Source organism: Parambassis ranga, chromosome 17 (genome assembly GCF_900634625.1).
Source record: "Parambassis ranga chromosome 17, fParRan2.1, whole genome shotgun sequence".
Classification (NCBI taxonomy): Eukaryota; Metazoa; Chordata; class Actinopteri; family Ambassidae; genus Parambassis; species Parambassis ranga.
Window position 1 is genome coordinate 1,830,491 of NC_041037.1, and position 20,269 is coordinate 1,850,759.

The 20,269-nt window shown below is 44.2% G+C and overlaps 1 protein-coding gene across 3 annotated transcripts in view; it reads left to right on the forward strand.

Moving 5' to 3' along the window:
* cadm3 (cell adhesion molecule 3) overlaps positions 1-20,269 on the forward strand; it is an 80,440-nt gene that overhangs the window by 56,229 nt on the left and 3,942 nt on the right. Inside the window, exons 5-10 of one of the 3 annotated variants that reach the window (XM_028428118.1) lie at positions 3,019-3,156; positions 12,920-13,090; positions 13,684-13,774; positions 18,856-19,028; positions 19,402-19,827; positions 20,182-20,202. In XM_028428118.1, coding sequence (XP_028283919.1) covers positions 3,019-3,156; positions 12,920-13,090; positions 13,684-13,774; positions 18,856-19,028; positions 19,402-19,827; positions 20,182-20,202 — 1,020 coding nt within the window. The remainder of the gene's footprint in view (positions 1-3,018; positions 3,157-12,919; positions 13,091-13,683; positions 13,775-18,855; positions 19,029-19,401; positions 19,828-20,181; positions 20,203-20,269) is intronic. The other 2 variants (XM_028428119.1, XM_028428120.1) reach the window with 2 other exon arrangements.

Sequence of the window (20,269 nt, forward strand, 5' to 3'; positions counted from 1 at the left end):
GTTGATTTTTTTTTTCCTGTAGCTGTCTCCCATCCAGCAGCATTCCCCACAAATCAGAGGCCACCACCTTGATGCAGAGACCTCACTGATTTGGAGGTTACTCTTGCCGGTCTCATCCGTGGTTACAAATTGCAGAAAAAAATTCAGCATGCTGACACCTTGGTCATTTTGTCGGGGGATAACTAGACGGACAGGTCCCTGGGAGATACCATGATATGTGCCAATGCACTGTAATTACCAAGGATACAGTTATTAGTCGATCTGTCAAGATCATGTCACGGATGTTGTCAGTGGTCTCCTGTGTGGTGGAAACGACTGGCCTTCTGGTAGGGGAGGTTATCTTCCAGAGCTGTGAATTCAGCAACCCACTTCTCCCCATGCTGTGAGAAGAGCACTCTCCACTCTGTCATGCACATGAGAGCAGTATAAACTCATCTCCTTTCACCTGACCCATGATTTATCATGCTGTGTGGAGTTCCCACCAAAGACATGCATGTAAGGTTACCTGGAGATCCTAAATTGGCTATAGGTGTAAACCTGTCTGAGGTGTACCCCACCTCTCACCCTTTGACAGCTGGTATAGACTCAGACCCTGCACAGCACAAAGCAGCTTAAGAAATGGACGGGTGGAAGCCTTATCAGTCGCTTCCTGCCTCTCTTTCAGCTCTATCTCTTGCTTTCTCTGTGTATCCACCCCTCTCTTTCCTGCCTTAATGCACAAGGCAGCATTTTTGCATTAGATGGCAAACTGAATGTTCATTATTTGGAAAAACAGAATGACAGTAAACTCCGCCAACACTTGGGAGGAAAGCGCCACCCACACCAGCTCCAGATGGAGCAAGTTTAGAAAATGTTCTTCTCTTGTTTTCAGCCACGGCGGTGAAGACAAAGTGGCTGCTGAAATATTTGGCACGTTCCTGTTTTTTTTCTGCTTGCGTTGTTGTCACTTTAAGTTAAAATAGTAATTAAGTGAAAATGTGTTATTTTGAACAACTGTGCTGGAATCTGGAGGGACACCTCTGCGGAGAGGAAGACGCCCTATCATGAAGTTCAGGTTTGGCAGGAGGGCTGCTGGCGTTTCACTTGGGTGGAGCTTTTGTGACCTTTCGGTTTGCGCCTGTCTTTCCGTCCCTCTCAGTCATTCCTGTAAGGTATCTTCCGAAACACCAATACGAACGAAAAACCAATCAGCCGCACTGAGTCATTTCGGCTTTTAGATAATGAATTCTGGAAGTTGTATTTAATCATTTCTGCAAAACATAATTTACTTGACATTTCAAACTGACCTCAAGTACAGAGAATGAACAGTCACACTATACTATTTACCGACTGACTTGAATTGTAGAAATGCCAAGGCTGTCAGAACCCGTGCAGCTGATTTTTAAAGGGATAAAGCTTTATTATTTTTTCCTCATTGAATTAAATGCATTTCCAGGATCACCTCGCAGACAGAAAAACTGCCATGTGGGGCTTCGCGGCTAATGATGGAATCCTTAATATCGGTGCCACCAGTACAGTTGGGCCGTTCCGTTAATGAAGGATTTTATCTGTTCTTTGGGGAATGTTTTTGCCACTATATTCAGCTTCTGTTGTGTTTTGAAGTTATGCTAAAAACGTGACTTCAGTTCTCACCGCAGAGGCTGACCTTTTTCTAATTCAGCAGTCTGCCGTATATTTCTTGAATAATACTTTCAAGATCAGTTTGATTAGAAATCCTCTGATCAGCCATAACATTAAAGTGAATAATATTAATTACCTCCTTGTAATGGCAATAGTAGGATGTATTAGGCAGCAGGTGAAGCAGTCGGCATGTTTACAGACCAAAGAAAATCTGTTTTTATTCATCTCAGTTCTCTCAATTCAGTTTCCATGTTTTGTGTAGTAGCAGCTGTGAATAATTATAATTTATATAACCATTCACACCTCTTCATTGAGAACTGCTCTCCAGGTGAATTGCAGCCATTTTGGCTTCACAGGAAGTGGAGGCGGTCTTAGGACAGGCACCACCTTTTTAAACATACAGACTGTAGACCACATATACACCCCTTTACGGCACCAGGCGGGTAATAATAATGATGTTGTACCTTATGATATGACACATTAAACGGCGTTATGTATCTCCATAGAACTCCATACAGTGCTTGATGCTGATGGATTGGCTCTGCTGCTTGATCTATAGAGAGCAGTTTCTTTCTAAATGGTGCAATAAAATTCAGTATTTCTGCAATCACTTATATTCATTTAGTCACAGCAGGCAGCTGACGGAATTGAGTTATTGCGTCATGCTACCTTGGATGAAAATGATTCCCTTTGCTGAAGCAAGTTGTAATTAATTATAACTCATCTATAAGGTACCACTAAAAATGCTGCATTCAAAGTTTTTTTTATTTTATATTTCTGAGTAAAAGGATGCAGGAAACAGGTCAAACACTGCTTTAGTGTTTACCCTCCACCACCATCCAGCCCAGACTCCTGTCTAAGCTGTGCTGTAACAACACAAAGTTATTTCTGCAATTCCTTCTCAGGCTGGAGCAGTCATTATCTGCACACACTTAATTGGTTGCTTGTCGGCTAAACAGAGTAATATTCTAGTGGACCAGCCATGACACAAACACTTATAATACAGTCAGTAGGCTCGATGCTTCCGGAAGGTCATGTGAGCGTCTGTGCAATGAATATGAGTCATTCCGGGTGCAAATTATTGCAAGCCTGCATCATTATTTTCCTCCCAGCTGGATTCCATTAGAGCTTTCAGAATTGACCGAGCTTGTGTGTGTGATACGGCGGACGCCATATCACATTTTGCTGTTCATCTTCATATTTCCCCAATTCGATACACCACAGCTTTGCAAACATATTCAGTGCTTGTTAGAAGCTCAGCCCTTGGCCTTGAGATTTTTTTTTTTAATGTTTTCTTCTTTTTTTGGGGGGCGGGGGGGCTTTTCTGGCTACAAGGTGAGCCCTGCAGCATAATAGTTTCCTCTCTGTCTAACTCTTACTTTTTATGTCTCTCTAAAGGTGTGCCCGGTAAGCCTCAGATCTCTGGCTTTGAGAATCCAGTCCAGGAGGGGGGCGAAGTCACCCTGACCTGCACCAGCACTGGCAGCAAACCCCCCGCCACGCTGCGCTGGTACAGAGGAGACCAGGAGCTCAGCGGTGAGAGATGCTGTCTGTGAGTGTGTGTGTGTGTGAGAGAGAGAGGTCAGAAACTTGTGTGTGTACGCTGTTGTTTTAAACATGCTGAGGAAGTGCACAGGTGTGTTTGTGTGTGTTTGTGTGTGTAGCTAGAAGGATATTTTGTAGCAATGCAAGGGCATAGTGTTGACTCGTGTTAGTGCGCTTGCCTGTGGGCAGTGCACATATGCCCCACGTTTGTGCATTTGTGTGTGCAGAAATGCATGCTGTGTGTGTGTTGTGTCCTTGCCATATTGCCTGCTGTCTCTCTGTGTGCCCTATGTATATTTGTGTGTGTGTGTGTGTGTGAGTGAGTACATGCTGCTTGCAGAAACACGCTGTGATTGTATTTTCTTTCCCATCATTCCTTCATATCCAGATCCTGTACATCTCTGCCCATGTGTGCATCCAGGAACCTGCTTTTATTACATTTTTAGTGTATGCGTGCTGATGCGTGGTTTATCCTGCAAGTATTGTGCCTGTTGTGTCTGTTGAAATGCAACATATCTGCAACCGGGAGTGACACAACAGAGAGCGAGAGATAGCGTGGGTCGGATCTAGCCGGGGATAACGACAGAATCCAGCAATAAAAGGCAGGGCGGAGGAGAGGATGAAGGGATGAGGTCGACCAGAGGAACGGAGATAGAGGGAGCTTTGCATGAGGTCAGGCTGACTGGTCTTTTGTTACAGATAAACGAGAGAAATGAGCAAGGAAGAGAAAGGAAGAGGCAGAGTGGAGCACAGAGAGTATGTCAGTGGAGGACAAATTAGCCGGATTTTCTCTTACAGATAAACGGAAAATCAAGGAGACGATTGGCAGCCTCCGACTCCCACCAGTGGCATCCGCAGCGGTGGCGGTACTCCAAAATTACAACCACGTTTCCCACAAGCCCCCCCCCCCTCTCCCTTCCTACTGTTGCTTCATCAGTCAGAGGTTTTCTGTTTTGCTTTACGGAGCAGAACAAACATGTTGGAAGTGTTGTTTCTGTCGGCCTTTCGCTCCCTCCACCATCTGCCCTCCTGAGAAACTCTGTAAGGAAAAACAGCGCCCCCTCTCTTTCAGCGCCGCTCTACAGCACACGTCCTGCCAAATCCTGCTTCATACAAATGGTGATGTTTAGGCTGGTGAATCGTATTTGCAGCGCCCTTTTCTATAGTAATTACACTAATATAATGTGATGATATAATATGATAAAGATTTATTGATGTGATGCTAGACTCGGGCTTTGTGATGCAAAAATGCCCATCTTGCGTACTGGTGTCTTGGCAGTGTTAGTGTTTGCTATAATTATGGATTGAAAGGAATCAAAAGAATGGACTGGAGCTACAAAGAGAAGGAGGAATGGGAGAGCTGCCCGCCTTAGGACAGATTATCTGCTCCTTTTGTTACCGCTGAACTAAAAACAGGAGACGGAGAGAAAGGAGAGGAGCGTGGAGATTTTTGCCTTTTAGAGACGCTGGATTTCTGTTTAAAGGGTCACTTCACACAAAATACTTCACACAAAAATTTCCTCTGCGTGTGATGATATCCAGGAACGCCGAAGGTTTTAGTGTTATTTATCTGCTGAGGTTCTATGTGAATAAGATCAATGTATTCTGACTGAAGTGGAAAATGACCTTGACCGTGGCTGTCCACATACTTTTGTCTATATGGTGTATTATTCTTTGAAGGCTTTTCACTGAGGGGATGTAATGGTTGTAGTGATCGCAGCATAGAAACAAGGTTTAGACTTCTCTTGATATAGAAAAAAGGATATTAATATTTACGTTGGGCATGTAAACACTGCATGATTTACATGCACATGCCTTGTAAAGCCGCTGCAAACAGCAGTCATTCTATTTTATGTACTTGTTCCGGAGCTTGATGGACATGTAAGACTAGAGTCTGTGTTCTGTCACTGACCTACAATTAAAGCAATCTTTTACAGCTAGAAAGATGGGCACTAGACGGGTACTAATATAAACCTAACTTTGAGTGCAGTGTATAATGGCCATGAAGTGTATAGTGCAGGTTATCACAAAGTAATGTTGCTTTTATTTCATCGCCCTGCTGGCTTTGGTTCAAGTCGTATGTATCCTGCACAGCAAACTGTGCAAGACGTACGTCTGTACCTCTGTTTGACTCCTTTTTTCCTCCTCCATATGTTTCATATGTAATCACACAGGCTTGTTCTTATGTCCTTCTGTTTGTATAAGTAGCTCTGAAAGTTTGTAGCAGACACACAAACAAACACAGAACATTGATTTGCAGATGGGAAAACATCCTTGGAGCAGACAAAAGATGTTTGCTGGTGAATGAACAGGGAGCTGTGGGTGCAGTAAAGGTAAACAGTGTTCATTTACACATGCTAACAGCACGCTATGCAAAGCTGGTCTCACAATCCTTCCCTGATCTTATCATTAGTGCTTTATTTGGCTAACTGTAACCATATCTACTGTATAAAATTAAGGAACTCCTTTTTCATTTCCATTCATAGGCGTCATTGAATGCTATCCAAGGTTCTGCTTAATCAGCGTCTGGTCTGGTGAGAGGGTTTCATCCAAAAGTACAGGGGTAATGTTTCCTTCCTGGAATTTAGGTGAATTTATCCTTTAAAGTGTAACAGAGAGAGAAAGAGAGATTTGAAGGAGATCAACTCGATGTGAATGATGGCGCATTGAGGCCTCGCCCAGCCGTCCTGACGTCGCACAACACCAATCAGTCATTTCTGGAATGACACCCTCACACACACACACACACACACATGTACACACACAGGTAATGGACAGATGATAATCACACACATACAGAGTGCTCATCTCCGGCTAGATTGCGGAGGAGCACCACGGGTCAGTGTGTTATTATTACAGCTTCTCATTCATGCAGTTGTAGTCTATGTGTGTGTGTCTGTGTGTGTCTGTGTGTGTGTGTTGGAAAGACTGCTGCTCACCAGTGTCTCTTTGACAGCTTCACTGACAGTGAAGAGAAAGAGGAGAGAGAGAGAGAGAAGAGAATGAGGGCAACTCGGATATTTTGTGTGTGTGTGTGTGTGGAAGATGATAGGGAGGGAGAGAGAGAGAGAGGGAGGCGCCTGTATCAAGGAAGTAATGGTGAAGGGCTGCAGAGAAAACAGAATAGAAGAGATGGAGTGAATGAACATGAGTGTGTGTGTATGTGTGTGCATAAAAATAGACGGAGCAACTGCGAGAGTGACGGAAGCTGCGAAAGAGAGGAGAGGAGAAAAAAAGAGGTAGCAGAAGGGGAATTAAGGAAACCACAGAAGAAGAAGTGAAACAGCTTTGTGGCTGAGTGGGAGCAGATTGGGGAGGGGGAGAGGCTGAGGTGAAGAGGGACCAGTTTTAAAGAAGAAGAAGAGGGGACTGGGGGAGCGCAACAGGAGAGAGGGGAGAAGAAGAAGGAGGGAGTGCTGACGAAATGGAGAGAGAAATGTGGAAAGAGGATTTGAAGTGAGAGAGAGAGAGAGAGCAGGCAGAAGAGAGGAAGCAGAGAGTGCAGGAAAGGGAATGGTAATTGAGAAGAATGAAAGGCTAAGAGCTTTGAAGACTGTATTAGTTGTACTGTGTGAAAGGGCTATGGATCATTTAGTGACATCGATGTATTGGATTGGGGATAATGGGGATTTATGGCGGCACTTAAGGCCATACCGGCTGAATTCCGGCCCAAATTGTCATAATGCAGAACGTGGGGCGGACGGTGAAGGGTACATGGGCGTGTGTCCGTATGGAGCAACATAATGGAAGAGGAAGACACTGGAGGAGCAGGCGGTGGCTTTATCCAGGTCCTTAAGATTCAAAAAAGACTTTGTAATCCCTTTGCATGTTGCTCATCTTATTATTATGTAACAAGTACTTTTACAATCCCTTTAAAAGCTGTCATATGTGAGGGATATCGTGGCAGGAAGCTCATCACATCAGATTAGATTTGCCAGTTAAACCCTTTCAGAATAAAATAAAATAAAATAGCACTTAGGGAAGTGGAGCAATATCTAGGGCTGCAATTAATGATCATTTTCACTATTGATGAATCTGTCACATGGTTTCGGACAAATTAAATAATGATTAATTCTATCAAAGCCAGAGCTACATTGGAAAGCTTTAATTATTTATATCATGGTTTACTTCCTTATGTATATTTAAAGAGAGACATCGAAACTAAAGTGATGTAAACATAACAACTAAATGTACTTCATCGCCTCCACCACCGAAATACACCACAGCAGCTATGTTCACCCGTTAATCCAGTAACAGGTCTGATTAACTTCCTTTCCAAATTAGATGACCCTATAGGAACGCTTAAATCAGACTTTCACCGCTCATAATCCGATTAAAGATTAACAGCGATGGCTCCTTCGATTATTTAAAGCCTGCCTCGCATCCAGTGGAGCTCTTCTGCTGAGCATGTGTTTCTTCCTGTTCACAGTTGCACATTTTCACACCTCAGAGATGCCAAACAGAACCTGAGTCTTCTACTTTTGGCAATTGAGCTTCTCAACAGGAGCAGCCGGGGGGTCAAGTGCCGCTTTCTGTCGGCACAGTCACTGAATGCTAAGCAGTTGAATTTTAAAGAGGATTATTCTGGAACAGAAAGCTGCAGCTGATGATTACTTTCATTGTTGATTTATGTGATTTTGTCAGTTTTGTAACTATTAATTTTAACAAGTTATGTTTCAATTATGTCTCAACAACCCAAAGAAAAGTAGCAAAACTTTTGAGAAAGTTTTCAGTTTGTCAACTTGGTCTTAACAGCAGTATCACTTTGCCAAACAGACAACTTTGGAGAGGCTGACAGCTTTTTTTTACTGGTTTTGGCACTAAAACTGCTTGGTTAGGGAAAGATCGTGGCGTGCAGCTGTCGGGGACGCTAGTTTGATGTTAGCCAAAGACGGCAAAATAACACCAGAACCTGATTAATGTAATAGAATGGAGACTTTCCGATACCGATGGTCAAGCATTTAATGCAGGATCAGAGGCTTTTCGAGTGGAAATGTGATGGTCTAATACCTCTGTCTTTCACTGCAATAATTAAAAGATGTTACACATTAAGCACAAACAAAAGAACTCCATCCCAGTGGCAGACAGATTTTGAAAAACCAAAGCAGAGTGTTTTGACCCATTTGTTCCATCATGTAATTGATTACTTGACTAATTGTTTCCACAGCTGTAATCTGGACCTTCTGGTCACAACCACGCATGTTCAGCCGTGAAGTCCCAAACACGCCGGCCTCAGTAATTGCTGCATCCAGTTGTTTGACTCTGCTAATATGATTATTTTATGGTGGATTGTGCGCTTGGGGTTTGATGCATCAGCAGCTCTGTGCTGCCTCATGTGCATGGTATCACCACCTTGGGGGAAGTTAGTCTCACGGATGTTCCGATTGCCCACCTTTTTTTTTTTTTTTTTATTCGAGGAGTAGGAGTTTTATAGAAAAGTGCGGGTGTCCCATGAAATTTTAAGCAGGTGCTGGAGTAGCACAGTGAAGCTTAAATAATAAAGAAGGAGAATGCAGCGCTCACTTTCACTGATGCTGAAAACATATCGTTAAATGTTAATGATTTTTTTAATCACTGAAACATGAAAACTTTTGAACAGTTTGCATCAAATGATCCCATAAATACCCCGCTCATAGATACACACTTACATGGTGTGGCATGCTCAACCTTATTTGCATATAACTAAATAAAAAAACGAATATTTTCATGTGCACTGTACCTTTATCTCCAGCTCTACGCTGCATTCCCTGTAACATGATCTGCTCTACAGTCTGCTTGTTAAGTGTATGTATATAAGTCCATTGTGCAGCCGCCACGACATGTTATTTCCATAAAGATGATATGTGGAAGGTATTACAGTTGCAAACGTTCGCCTGTTTACACATCCAGCACTTATGGAGCAGCATTTGCATTTATTTGCACTTGTGTTTGTGTCCTGATGAATGTAAATCCAATAGTCACTCTGCTTTTTTTTTTTTTGGTCACTGCCAACTCCTGGGGGAAATATGTGGCTCTTAAGCTGCTGAATGTTGCGCTATGTTCACCAGCCAGCTGCTAACTTTGTCTGTGGTTTGTTGTTGGACTGATAGCAGCATAATGGGTTTGTCAGAGCTGAAAACAGCTGACTGACTGGAAGTGGAAATAAAAGCGATGAGTGTTGCGGCGGGAACAGCCGTGACCAGAGGCGGCATGTTTTCAGGATGTCTGTCCTGCTCTTCTGAGCATGATATTTCAGGAATGCCCTGCGGGTATGTGTTCAGATTCGAGACAAGTTTTTGAAAATGAGGTTTTCTGAGGTCAAAGATCAAGATCACCATAAATACTAAGAAAATGATGCACATTTCTAATCATCATAATCATTTGGTGATAAATAATGAAATATTCAGCCCCTGTGGGCAGGATAATTCAGGACTGCCTTAGAAATGTCTTTAAATTTGGGACACATGGATTGGGTGGTGCAGAAGGGTTCTGGTTTGAGTCAGGTGTGTAGCGTTTGCACGTTCTCCCCACGCTTGCATTAGTGTTTTCCGGGTCTTCCAGCTTCCCACATACAGCCATGTAAAGTGAATAGGGGACTCTAAATTGGCCGTACGTGTGTGTCTGACAGGTTGTTTGTTTCTATATTAGTCCTGTGATAGTCTGGCAATCTTTCCATCGTGTACCCCGCCTCTCACCCGATGACAGCTGGGATAGGCTCCAGTCCCCTCATGACCCTGTAGTGCAGGACAGAGCGGGTTAAGAAAATGGAGGGATTGGACTGGAGGATACATTTAAAGCAATCATTGAATTAGTCTGGGCACACATGGACATAAACTTGACTTCCTGCCAGTAGCAAAAAATCTAGAAGGCTGTAATTCAGTTTGAAAAGTTTCCAAGATATCTGCCGCTTCCTCTGTTTAATAGCAGTGAATTGAATTTAGTTTCTGGTGCGCTAAACAATCACAAATTCAGAAGCAGCATCTTTGTATTCTACACGTGCCACCACCTGTTAATGCTAGAAGAAGGCAGGAATGTCACATATTTCACAGCCCACGAGCAAAATCAAAACGGCATGCGTGCCTAAAATATGTTGTCATGGTAGTTTGGGTGAAATGACCCTTTAGGAGTCAGAATCTGTCAGCTTGCATGTAATCCGGTGTAACACAACCTATTACTGCTTTCCAGCTCGATTTGCTTGTTGCTCCGCTTGCAGCAGCTGACATGCAAATCTGCCCTGATTATCTAATAATGAACTGAGAAAATGTGAATTATGAGCAAATGTGCATCACTGCTGTCTTGGGAAAAACCACTTAAACCGACTGCATCTTATTTTTCCCTTAATGAATGTGTTGAGTCGGTTCTATGACCCCTTGGGCCTGAAAAAAAACATATTAAAACTCTATTGTATGATTTTTTAAAAATACTGCACACATGAGTCTGTGAGTAAACAAACAGGATTTCTTCATTCCTTTCTGGAGATCCATGGTCTTTAATAAAGGCTGTATACTGTCTGTGTTTGTGTGTGGAGAGAGAGTCGGGAGTGAGAGAGTGACGAAAAGACTCCTCTGAGTGGCGTAAGATTATTGAAATGCACCTGGAAAGTAAACTAATTTTCTCTGTGGGTCAGAGGACTGGTTATGGTAATAAAAAGAGAGATGTCATTAGATTCTGCGGTATTTGAAGAGTTCTCCGGAGGGGGAGGAGGTGTGATGTCTGTGTGTTTTGAAAGAAAGAGTGAGATGATGAGAGGAAAAAAAAAAAGTGTGTGTGAGTGTGTGTGTGTTTTCCAGTCTGCTTCCCTGCCACTATCTCTGTCTCCTCTGTGTATATGTTATTCATGAGCTTGACCTACATGCAGCCATGCTCGTGTGTGTGCATGTGTGAATTTGTGTGTGTGTGTGTGTGTTGGCCAATGCCAGAGTATACTATAAGTGATAAGGTTCTGGTCCACTTTCCAAGATTCACCAACCACTTTCACGGTCCGACCACCCGGTTTGATATTTCTTCTTACAAAGGTGTGAGATCTCCTGATGGCCGTGTCAGCTGTGTTTTCATACTTTGTCTGACTGTGGTGGTGGTGGTGGTGGTGCTGCTGCTGCACACCTACACCTGCCCAGCTCTTATTCTGCACAGTTTATCCTGGAAGCTCCCAGAAACGTGTTAATCTGGGCTACATTACTCTCTAATAACAGATCTGTTATCAGTCTGGTTGCAACATATTGCTGGTAAGATGCTGCCGATTCTCTTCATCTGCCAAAATAAATGCTGTTCTTCAGCAGAGTTGCCCTGTCTGTCCACGCTGATGGATCAGATGTGAAATGCAGGCTGTCTCCTAAGCAACAGCGAGTCCCAAAGAAAGCCGGACTGCAGCTACATTAGATCTTTAGCCTCTCTCGTCCCTTTGGTGTCCTTCAGCATGAAACATCACAGACTGGCCTGGTTAGTAAACATGAGCGCGCTGTGTGCAGTTTACTGATGTTACATTACAGGGGTTCGGGGGCACTGAGGGGAACTGAATCTTTTAGTCGACTCCTGCTGCCATCGTGCAAGGTTGACTTTTACAGCTTTGAGGTTTGATAGAAAGCTCTCAGGTAGAAGGTTTCTTTTCCCTTTTCCTAATAAACAACGAGGCTGTAAGGCTGAAGAATTGAAATTGAATAAATGCACTTAAACACACTCAGCCATAAATAGTTTATTGGAAAGTGGAAGTTAACAGTCTGCAGCGAAGAGCCATCCCCTCTTTGATTCATCACATCATCAAGTTATTTTTTTTGAATTACAAAGATCATGTCTACATGTTCATGTACAACTTCAAAAACTGGTGTGAAAAAAGATCAGTGATGGATAAAAGTGGAAGATACAACAGATTGATAGGTTTATGGCTTAAGGTAGAGGGAGTCAATGTGAGAGATTTTTCAGCTCATTGTCACACACTCAGACCAGCTGTCATCGAACATGTCACTGTTTCAGCTGTTATCACACCTTTAGCTGGAGGTGATGTACCCAGGTCTCATCCATGGTAACAGAATGATGGAAACAAATGGCAGATTGTCCCTCAGCATGTGTATTTTGGGACCCAGCTAGATGACGCCATGGTTATTTGGAGTTAATTCCTCGGTGATGCCGGCTCTGCAGCAGTTCAGTGCTGTGTGTTGTTTGTCAATCTCTATGGATCTCCTCAATGAATCTCATCAATGGTTTCCTGTGTGCTGACTGTGACCGGGCCTACCAGAACAACGGCCGTCTTTCAGCCATTCTCTGCCATGTTTGTATTTACCACGCTCTAGGAAGGAGCACTCTTTGCTGGTGTCAATTCTATGTCATCACGGACCTCCTCAGATCTTGATACCGCTCAAAGACTGATGTCCGTTTTCTGTTCAGAGTCGAGCCGCACACGCATATAACAATAGCTAAATAACCCCCTACTACAAATGTATCAATCAGCCCTCGTAACCTTCAGATTTGATGTTGAAATGATTGCATACATATACCGAGTGAGTCAGCAGGTATCACTCTAAATATGGCTGAAAATGCATTGGTAGGAACACAGTATATGTGGCACATGATGATAGATCACATAACAAAACACCCTGAGGCACAAGGTAACTGCACAGAGAAGGCATTTTTCATTTAATGGGAACAAATGGGGGTCATTGTAGTTCTGTACAGTTCTACGACACGAAGCCACCACATCCTAATTACATTACAGAGTCTGTGTGTTTTATCAGTCCTTGGTTTCCTCTTGACCGTCCTCTCTTGTCCTTTTTCACCTCAGGACGTCCAAACGTGGTGGAGTCCGTTCCAGAAGATCCCACATACAACGTGAGCAGCGAGCTCACCCTGACAGTGAGCCGCAGCGACGACGACGCCCTCATCACCTGCGCCGTCGACCACCCCTCCCTCGCCCCTGGGGACAAGAGGAGCGAGCAGGCTCTGCGGGTGTTGTGTGAGTCCACTGGGAGATGTGGGGGGTTAGGAAGGACAGATACATGAGGAGAGGACAGACACAAGAGAGAAGGAAATGTGAAGTGAAACCTGAAACTGCTGTATTTTTTATATCTTCGTCCTGACCTTCTCTTTTATTGAACAGTATAAGCAAAATTCACCGTTTTTCAGTTTGATCTGTGCTCCAATAATTTCCCATTAACAACGTGTAATAATGAGCACAATGGAATTGCACCTCTCCTGGAGCCAGAGTTGAGTCACAGTGGATAAATAGAGCAGGTTATCATCTAAAATATAACTATAAATGCAGCTGCAGAGTCTGAGTCAGTGCTGCCACCCTGTGGCCGACGTGCTGGCACTGCATCGCCGAAGGAAAGTGATGTCGTTGTGTAAGGCTGGTTATGTCATTGTGGGAGGCAGAGAGATGGTGACGCCTACAGGATGCAGGTGGGAGTGGATGGAGATTGGGATGAATGAGACCGTCTGTGCCATGTGCATGTCTGTGTAGAGATGAGTCCTGTGATATGTAATGATTTTCTCTCTCTCTCTCTGTGTGTGTGTGTGTGTGTGTGTGTGTTCGTCTTCGGCGCACAGATTCTCCAAACGTGCAGATCCAGCCTGAGAGCAATCTGCCTAGAGAGGGGGAGAAGTTCTCTCTACGCTGTCTGGGCAACAGCAATCCTGAGTAAGATACACAAACACACACACCTCGCTCATACAGTTAAAACACACAAAGCTTTGCAAACACACCCAAAAGACTTCACACAGTCTGACAGTCGGCGCATAAACATCAAAGTTTCACAGGTTTTCTCCGTTTCGCCAATTAGAGGACTTAAAATATAAATGAACACTCACTTATCAGTTTCACCGTGATTTTGATGGTAATGAATCACCAGCATCACTGACCGAATGGTTACATCCTCATTAAAAGCACAGGAAAACCAGAGTTAATCACAATCTCATCATTCATGCAGACTGCTGAACTGTTAACCCTTCGTGTGGTGCTGATGTTGTTTGGTTTTGTGCTCAACTAAATCTGAAAGAGATAAATATTGGCAGCACAAAACAGTTTGTGTAGTCAGAACAGCAAATACATCTGAGGTGTAATCTGATGAGCGATGGCAGGAATCTGAAATAATATTCAAAAAAACATCTGATACCACAAATTTCTCTTTTTGTTCTAATCTTTGATGTTTGCTCTGCTTTAGATGTTAAAATGAAACCAAGTAAGGAGTGAAATATGAACTCAGAGATGTCTAAAATCAGATTCTGACGGCACACTGCTGCTTTAATCTTTAACGATGTGTTGTATTTTAACACCTTTGCATGTTGTCAATATCCTACAGCCGCTAAAGACTGCAGGCTGAAGATTCTCTAAATTTACCCCTGAAAAGAAATGGAGTGCAAGTTTATAAGGCAGTAAAACATGGAGGTTTATAAGGTGGTATAACATGATAATACTCAAGTAAAGTACAAGTAAAGCTATTGGAAGCTTGCAGTAGTAAGTAAGTAATAATAGTAATTCCCTATTAGGAAATCATATAAATAATCTTTTAACATGTGACATTTGTTCCAGTGTTGCAGCTTTAGCTGGACAGTTCATTCAGGTTTTATGTACTGCCTCCAATAATGTGCTTGTAGCCCTTTTTATGCACTAATCCAGTCTGTCACCCATCACCTGCAGCAGTTGTGATTTCTTTCCTGAATTTCTACGTAGTTAATAAACTTGAATACATTCAGATGACACCTCAGCCTGAAAGCGTATTGATGGGAGGCCTGTCAGGTCGTGCTGGGTGATGGGACCTTTAACAGCGTTTAGAGCAGCATACAATTAAACACAGTGTAGTTACAGCTATTAACTGACATGACAGGTACAACAAGGTCATAGTGCGTCTGACAGCTCTGACCAGAGCCATGGCTCACATGATCATCTCTATGTGTAAATATATCACTTGTCCCAACAGGACTTGTGTACAATCACACACAGGTACAAAAACATCTGCTTGAACAAGAGTGATCACTGATCCAGTGTGTACTGTACACAGCTCTGTCTGATATACACACCGAGAAACGAACTACAACCCGCCTCTTAAATCCTGCCCACACAAATATACACTCTTTCCCCTGGCCTTTCTGCATTATAGATGAACCTCCATCGATCCGTCCGCCTCCTCTCCCCTCCCCTCCTCTCCCTGCCTCCCTCCATCATCAGCTATCTCACGGCCACCGTGTCACTCACAGCTCCTTCGCCTCTCTTCCAACGCCCTCCTCCTCCTCCTCCTCTCCATCCTTTCCTATAACTCTGCACTATCTCTCCTCACACCTTCTCCCACTAAACTCCTCATCCATACCTCCTCCTTCTCCACTCTCCTGTCATCCTGCACTCCTCTTACTGTTCTCCCCCTCTGTTGTCAGCTTATCACAGGAGCGGCTAGTAAGGAGAGTAGCTGGTGAGTTTGATTGGCATATAGAACAGATGGGGGGGCGGGGAAGGAGGAGGTGACTGTCATTGAATGTATGTGCCGTAACGGCAGCAGAGGGAGTCGATAAATTATAGACACTAAAGGAGTAAGGCACGACAGTCAGGGGACCACCTATGCCAGAAATTTGTGATAGAATCCAAGACTCTGTGGATAGAGCCTTTGAATTATGCATATTCTACATAAAAATAGCCTTGTTCCATGGTGGTAGATGACCCTATTTTGTTCAGAATGGCCTTGACAGTGCAAGAGTTCAGGGTTCAGCTTCCTCTGGGATCACTCAACACTCACAGCTTCAGATAAAAGTGTCTGCTGAGTGGCGGTGGATGGTGTATGTGAGGTAAGGAAAGGAAGAAAGGCAGAGAAGGAGGAAGGAGAGGTGAAGAGGGAAGGAAAACAAACTGGTGGAGGGAAATGGAGGAAAGCGTAGGTGTAGGAGAGACGGAAAGATACGGTGACAAGCAGCCAATGACTATGACAGAGAGAGCAAACCAGAGGGAGCCTCTGTGTGTGTGTGAGGGGTGCGTGCTCAGTTGTGTGCACCACTGCTTGTGGATGAGGTAGTGTCCAATCAAATCAGATACGGGTTGCCCCTGCAGCTGTCAGTCAAAACCCAATCACGGCAGCGACACCTTTTTTTTTTCCTCCAACACACCCATCTCCCTCCTCTCCAGCTGCCCTCCCCAATCAAACCCAATGAATGTCACACTCCTCTGTATGACACACACTTTCTTTTTCTCCATCCTCACCTCCTGTCAGACTCCAAAGAATAGCTCGCCGTATCAAATTCTAAACTGTGTTTTCTCCAGAAGGAGCACAGCAGCCAGGGAGTTCCACGTCCAGCGCTAAAAGGCTTTGACCAGTTGCATGCGAGCATCCTGAAGAAGTCATGGCCATGTTTAGAAAGCAGCAGGTGGCATGTAACAGGATTACAGTAATCCTAAAGGATGAGGATGCATGTTCTGTACCCTTCTCACTGTCACAAGTCATCATCCTAAAACACCAACAATCAGCGGATGTTGTTTTCAAGGGTCATCTTTGTATTCAGAGCCTCATACGTCTCTTGTTGCTGTGAAGCTAGTAAAAGGATCAGCAGGTCACAGCACTCATCACAACGGGTCAAACAGCAGCTCAGTGGAACAAATTTACCCCTGTTTGACTTCATTTTGGGACTCTTCACTGCGTACCCATCCTCAAACATGCAACAGCTGGAGCTGTGTGTGTGTGTGAAACCTGCTTTCAGCTTTGTTTTGGTCTTCGCTCAGTTCAGTGGGAATTATGTGGCCTTTCAGCAGCTCCGCTCTGCTCAGCGGCTCACTGCTGACTCCTGTGTGTCAGGTGTTGTTGATGCTGGGCAGGAAGCAGCAGCAGGTTCATCAGAGCCTTTTTCTGCTGCAAAGAGCCGCCTGGAGTGTCTCCAAACTCCACCGCTGAGAGCGGACTGAATCAAAAGCTGTGGGCAGCAGAACCACAAAAAAACACTTAATACTCCACACAGCTGAAGAGAAGCACACAGGCAGGTGATTGATCATTTTAGCCAATTTAGAAACAGGGATTAGAGCAGCTGTGAACACAGTTCATCCAGTGCAAAGACTACTTTTAGCTCTGTTTAGTGCACAGTGTGGCCTGGGCCACTTTTAAGGACTGCTTACTTTAACCAGCGGCCTCTGCTCTGCCTTCATACAGCAGCATAATCCAAACAACTGAGTGCAGTTCATCCAGGTGCATTTAAAGCTGTGATCAGATTACGAAGGACCCACTGAGGCCCAGGGCCAGGAGTGAGATTTAAACTGAATAACAACAATATCAAATAACTGCCTCATCTTAATCTATAATTGCATAAAATACCAGTATGTGTTGACATGATAGTTTTGGTAGTTTCAGCATTAGCATAACTTAACAAATCTTATATTAATAATTCACCAAAAACACCCAAAAGCTTTGCTGTTATAATGATTACAACTGGGAGAGGGAGGCGTGTGCAGCACCAAAGGACCCATAATTGCTATAAAGAATGTCTCCGAGCATCTCATGACTTTTGTACAGCGTTTACTAATGCATGCGTGCTAATTGAGAAGTTTCCACCTCACAGGCAAACAGAAAACACATCATTTATCAGCAGCATCTGACCGGCCTGCACTCAAATCACCTGCTGTATAACAGAGACGGACTTCTGAGCGTAATCGCACGGCACGCCTGTAAATGTTAAGTTAATTGTTCGGTTAATTGCGTATTATCCAGCGGTGTAATACAACAGCTGATTACATTTTATTGCAGGTAACCAGACCATGTAGCAAAAACATGATCAGGACACACACACACACACACACTTGTTTTAAATGGATGAATTATCAGCTTTTATTTGGCCCAAAGCACACGAGCTGCTTGTTAGGATTTCTCATATGAAAGACTTTGGCGCAGTCTCTCCAAGTGTTTGCTCAGCAGCAAGTGTCGGGGGAGCCAGATATGTTTTTCATGAGCTTTTTCAGCCACTTTGAGTTTTTCACCCAGCAGCAATGGAGTTGTTGTTTTTACAGCTCAGAAACTAGATTTTAAATTATTGCTGTGGAGGAGTTTAGAGTCTAACCGCTGCATTATTCCTGCCGTTACTGCTCCTATGCCCACCTGGTCCAAGCTGTGGATTCACAGATTGAACCTTTAGGTGTCGCTGGGAGTTTCACATTTCCAAGAGTGATTAATCAGTCCAACACATTCAGGTCTGTCCCTGATTCAGACTCATTGTAATTACTGTACACTTCTTAAGGACTTGCACATTTACATAATTGATTCTTTTATCAAGGCGCGTCTCACTATCTCTCTCATACACTATTTGTTATGCAGAATGGATTTTTTTTTAACACAGGCTGATTTGAAATGCTGATCTTCGTTCTGTTGTCTTCTTCTGCCTCCATCTCTTTTAATCTTCTTCAAGCTGCACCCTTTCCTCCATCCTTTCCACTTTCATCTGGTTTACTGCAACAACTTTCACCTCTCCTCTTCTTCTCCTGCTTTCTCTCCTCTTCTCTCAGCCCACCTTTTGCTGTTTTCTTGCACTCATGTCTTATTTCTTCACACTTTCATCTCCTTTTTTTTATCTTCCTTCCTCCCAGTCTCTCCTTTGGCCGTTTCTTTTCGTCCCTCCATCATTTCATCTCTCTTGCTCCTGCAGCCCTTGTCGCTGCTCCCGTCTCCTCTCATCACTCCTCTTTTGATTTCTTTTTTTTTTTGTAGTCATGTCTGGATTCTGAATTTTTTTTTTTCTGTGTCTCACTTTCTTCCGTCTCAGGCCTGCATCCTACATATGGAACAAGAAAGATGGAGAGCTCCCCTCTCTGGCCAGAGCTGACGGTGCTGTCCTGTATTTCCCGATGCTCAACAAATCAGATAATGGCATCTACCTCTGCCACGCTGACAACGGCATTGGAAACAGCCAGGGGGAGTACACACTCCTGGTGCAAGGTAAGAGAGATGAATAGCAGAAAGAGGCATGTGTGATGGGGATAGGTGGAGAAGAAGGACTAATGTAGAGAAAGGGTGGGGATGTCTTTCTTCATCACATTTTTTTTATTTCTTCTGTTGCTTGTATTTCCATCTTTTTTTTCTCTTCTGATTTTCTTTCCTGCTGTTTTTGTTTGTCGTTTTGTTTTTTTCCATCCAACCGCGCCACCGCTTACCATCCAACCGCTTCCGCTCGTTTTTGCGCTTCTTTCCCTTTGCTTCTGTGTCCCGTTCGTTCGATCCATGGCCGTTATATTTGCGCTGCTTGCCCGTTTCTCCTCCACCTCCTCCTCCTCCTCCTCCTCCTCCTCGTCCGCCTGTGCCTCAAACAAAGATCCAGACTCCCCGGACACCATCGACCCCTCATTTGGTTCTCCAACCTCTTCATCCTTCCCTCCCTCATCATCCTCCCTCCCACCCTCGTCCTCCTCCCTCCCACCCTCATCCTCTCTCCCACCCTCTTCCCCAACTGACCTAACCGACCCAACTGACATCTTCTTCGGCTCCGGCTCTGACTCCATCCCCGACCTTATCTTCACCACCTCCTCCTCCTCCTCCTCCTCCTCCTCCACCACCACCATCGTCACCACCACCACCCTCTCCAATGCCCTCTTCCCTGACCTCCCATTTTCTCCTGACTCCTCATCCTCCCCTCCGACTCCTCCTCCTTCCCCTGCAAGCATCACTCCCTCTGCTGCCTCCCCCTTCTCCCCTACGCCCTCAGTTTCCGTCCGGCTGAATGGAGTTTACACTTTCACAGGTAAAAACAGTTACACGCCTGCACACACACACGTCTAAACAAGAGGGAAAACAGACATTACACTTACTACTGCTTTTACAACAGATTGTGTTTGCATTGTGTAATGGTGAAATTGTTTCACATATGGACACACATATGCAAACATGCACAAAGGCCTGGCAGGTGTACATGCACACACGATGACGGAGAAGATGGCTTTTGTGTGGCCAGCTGTTTCATGTTTTTTTCTTGTTTTCCTCTCTAACCCTTTTGATAATCCCTGAACCCCATCCTCAACACACACTCCTCATCCATCCATCCATCCATCCATCCATCCATCTATTCATCCATCCATCTACTCATCCACTTGAGAAGATGAGGCAGACAACATTGCAGGTATAACTCTTTCACCGTTCACCTGTCGTTTTGACTTCCTGTCGTTCTGACTTTCTGTCCACCTGTC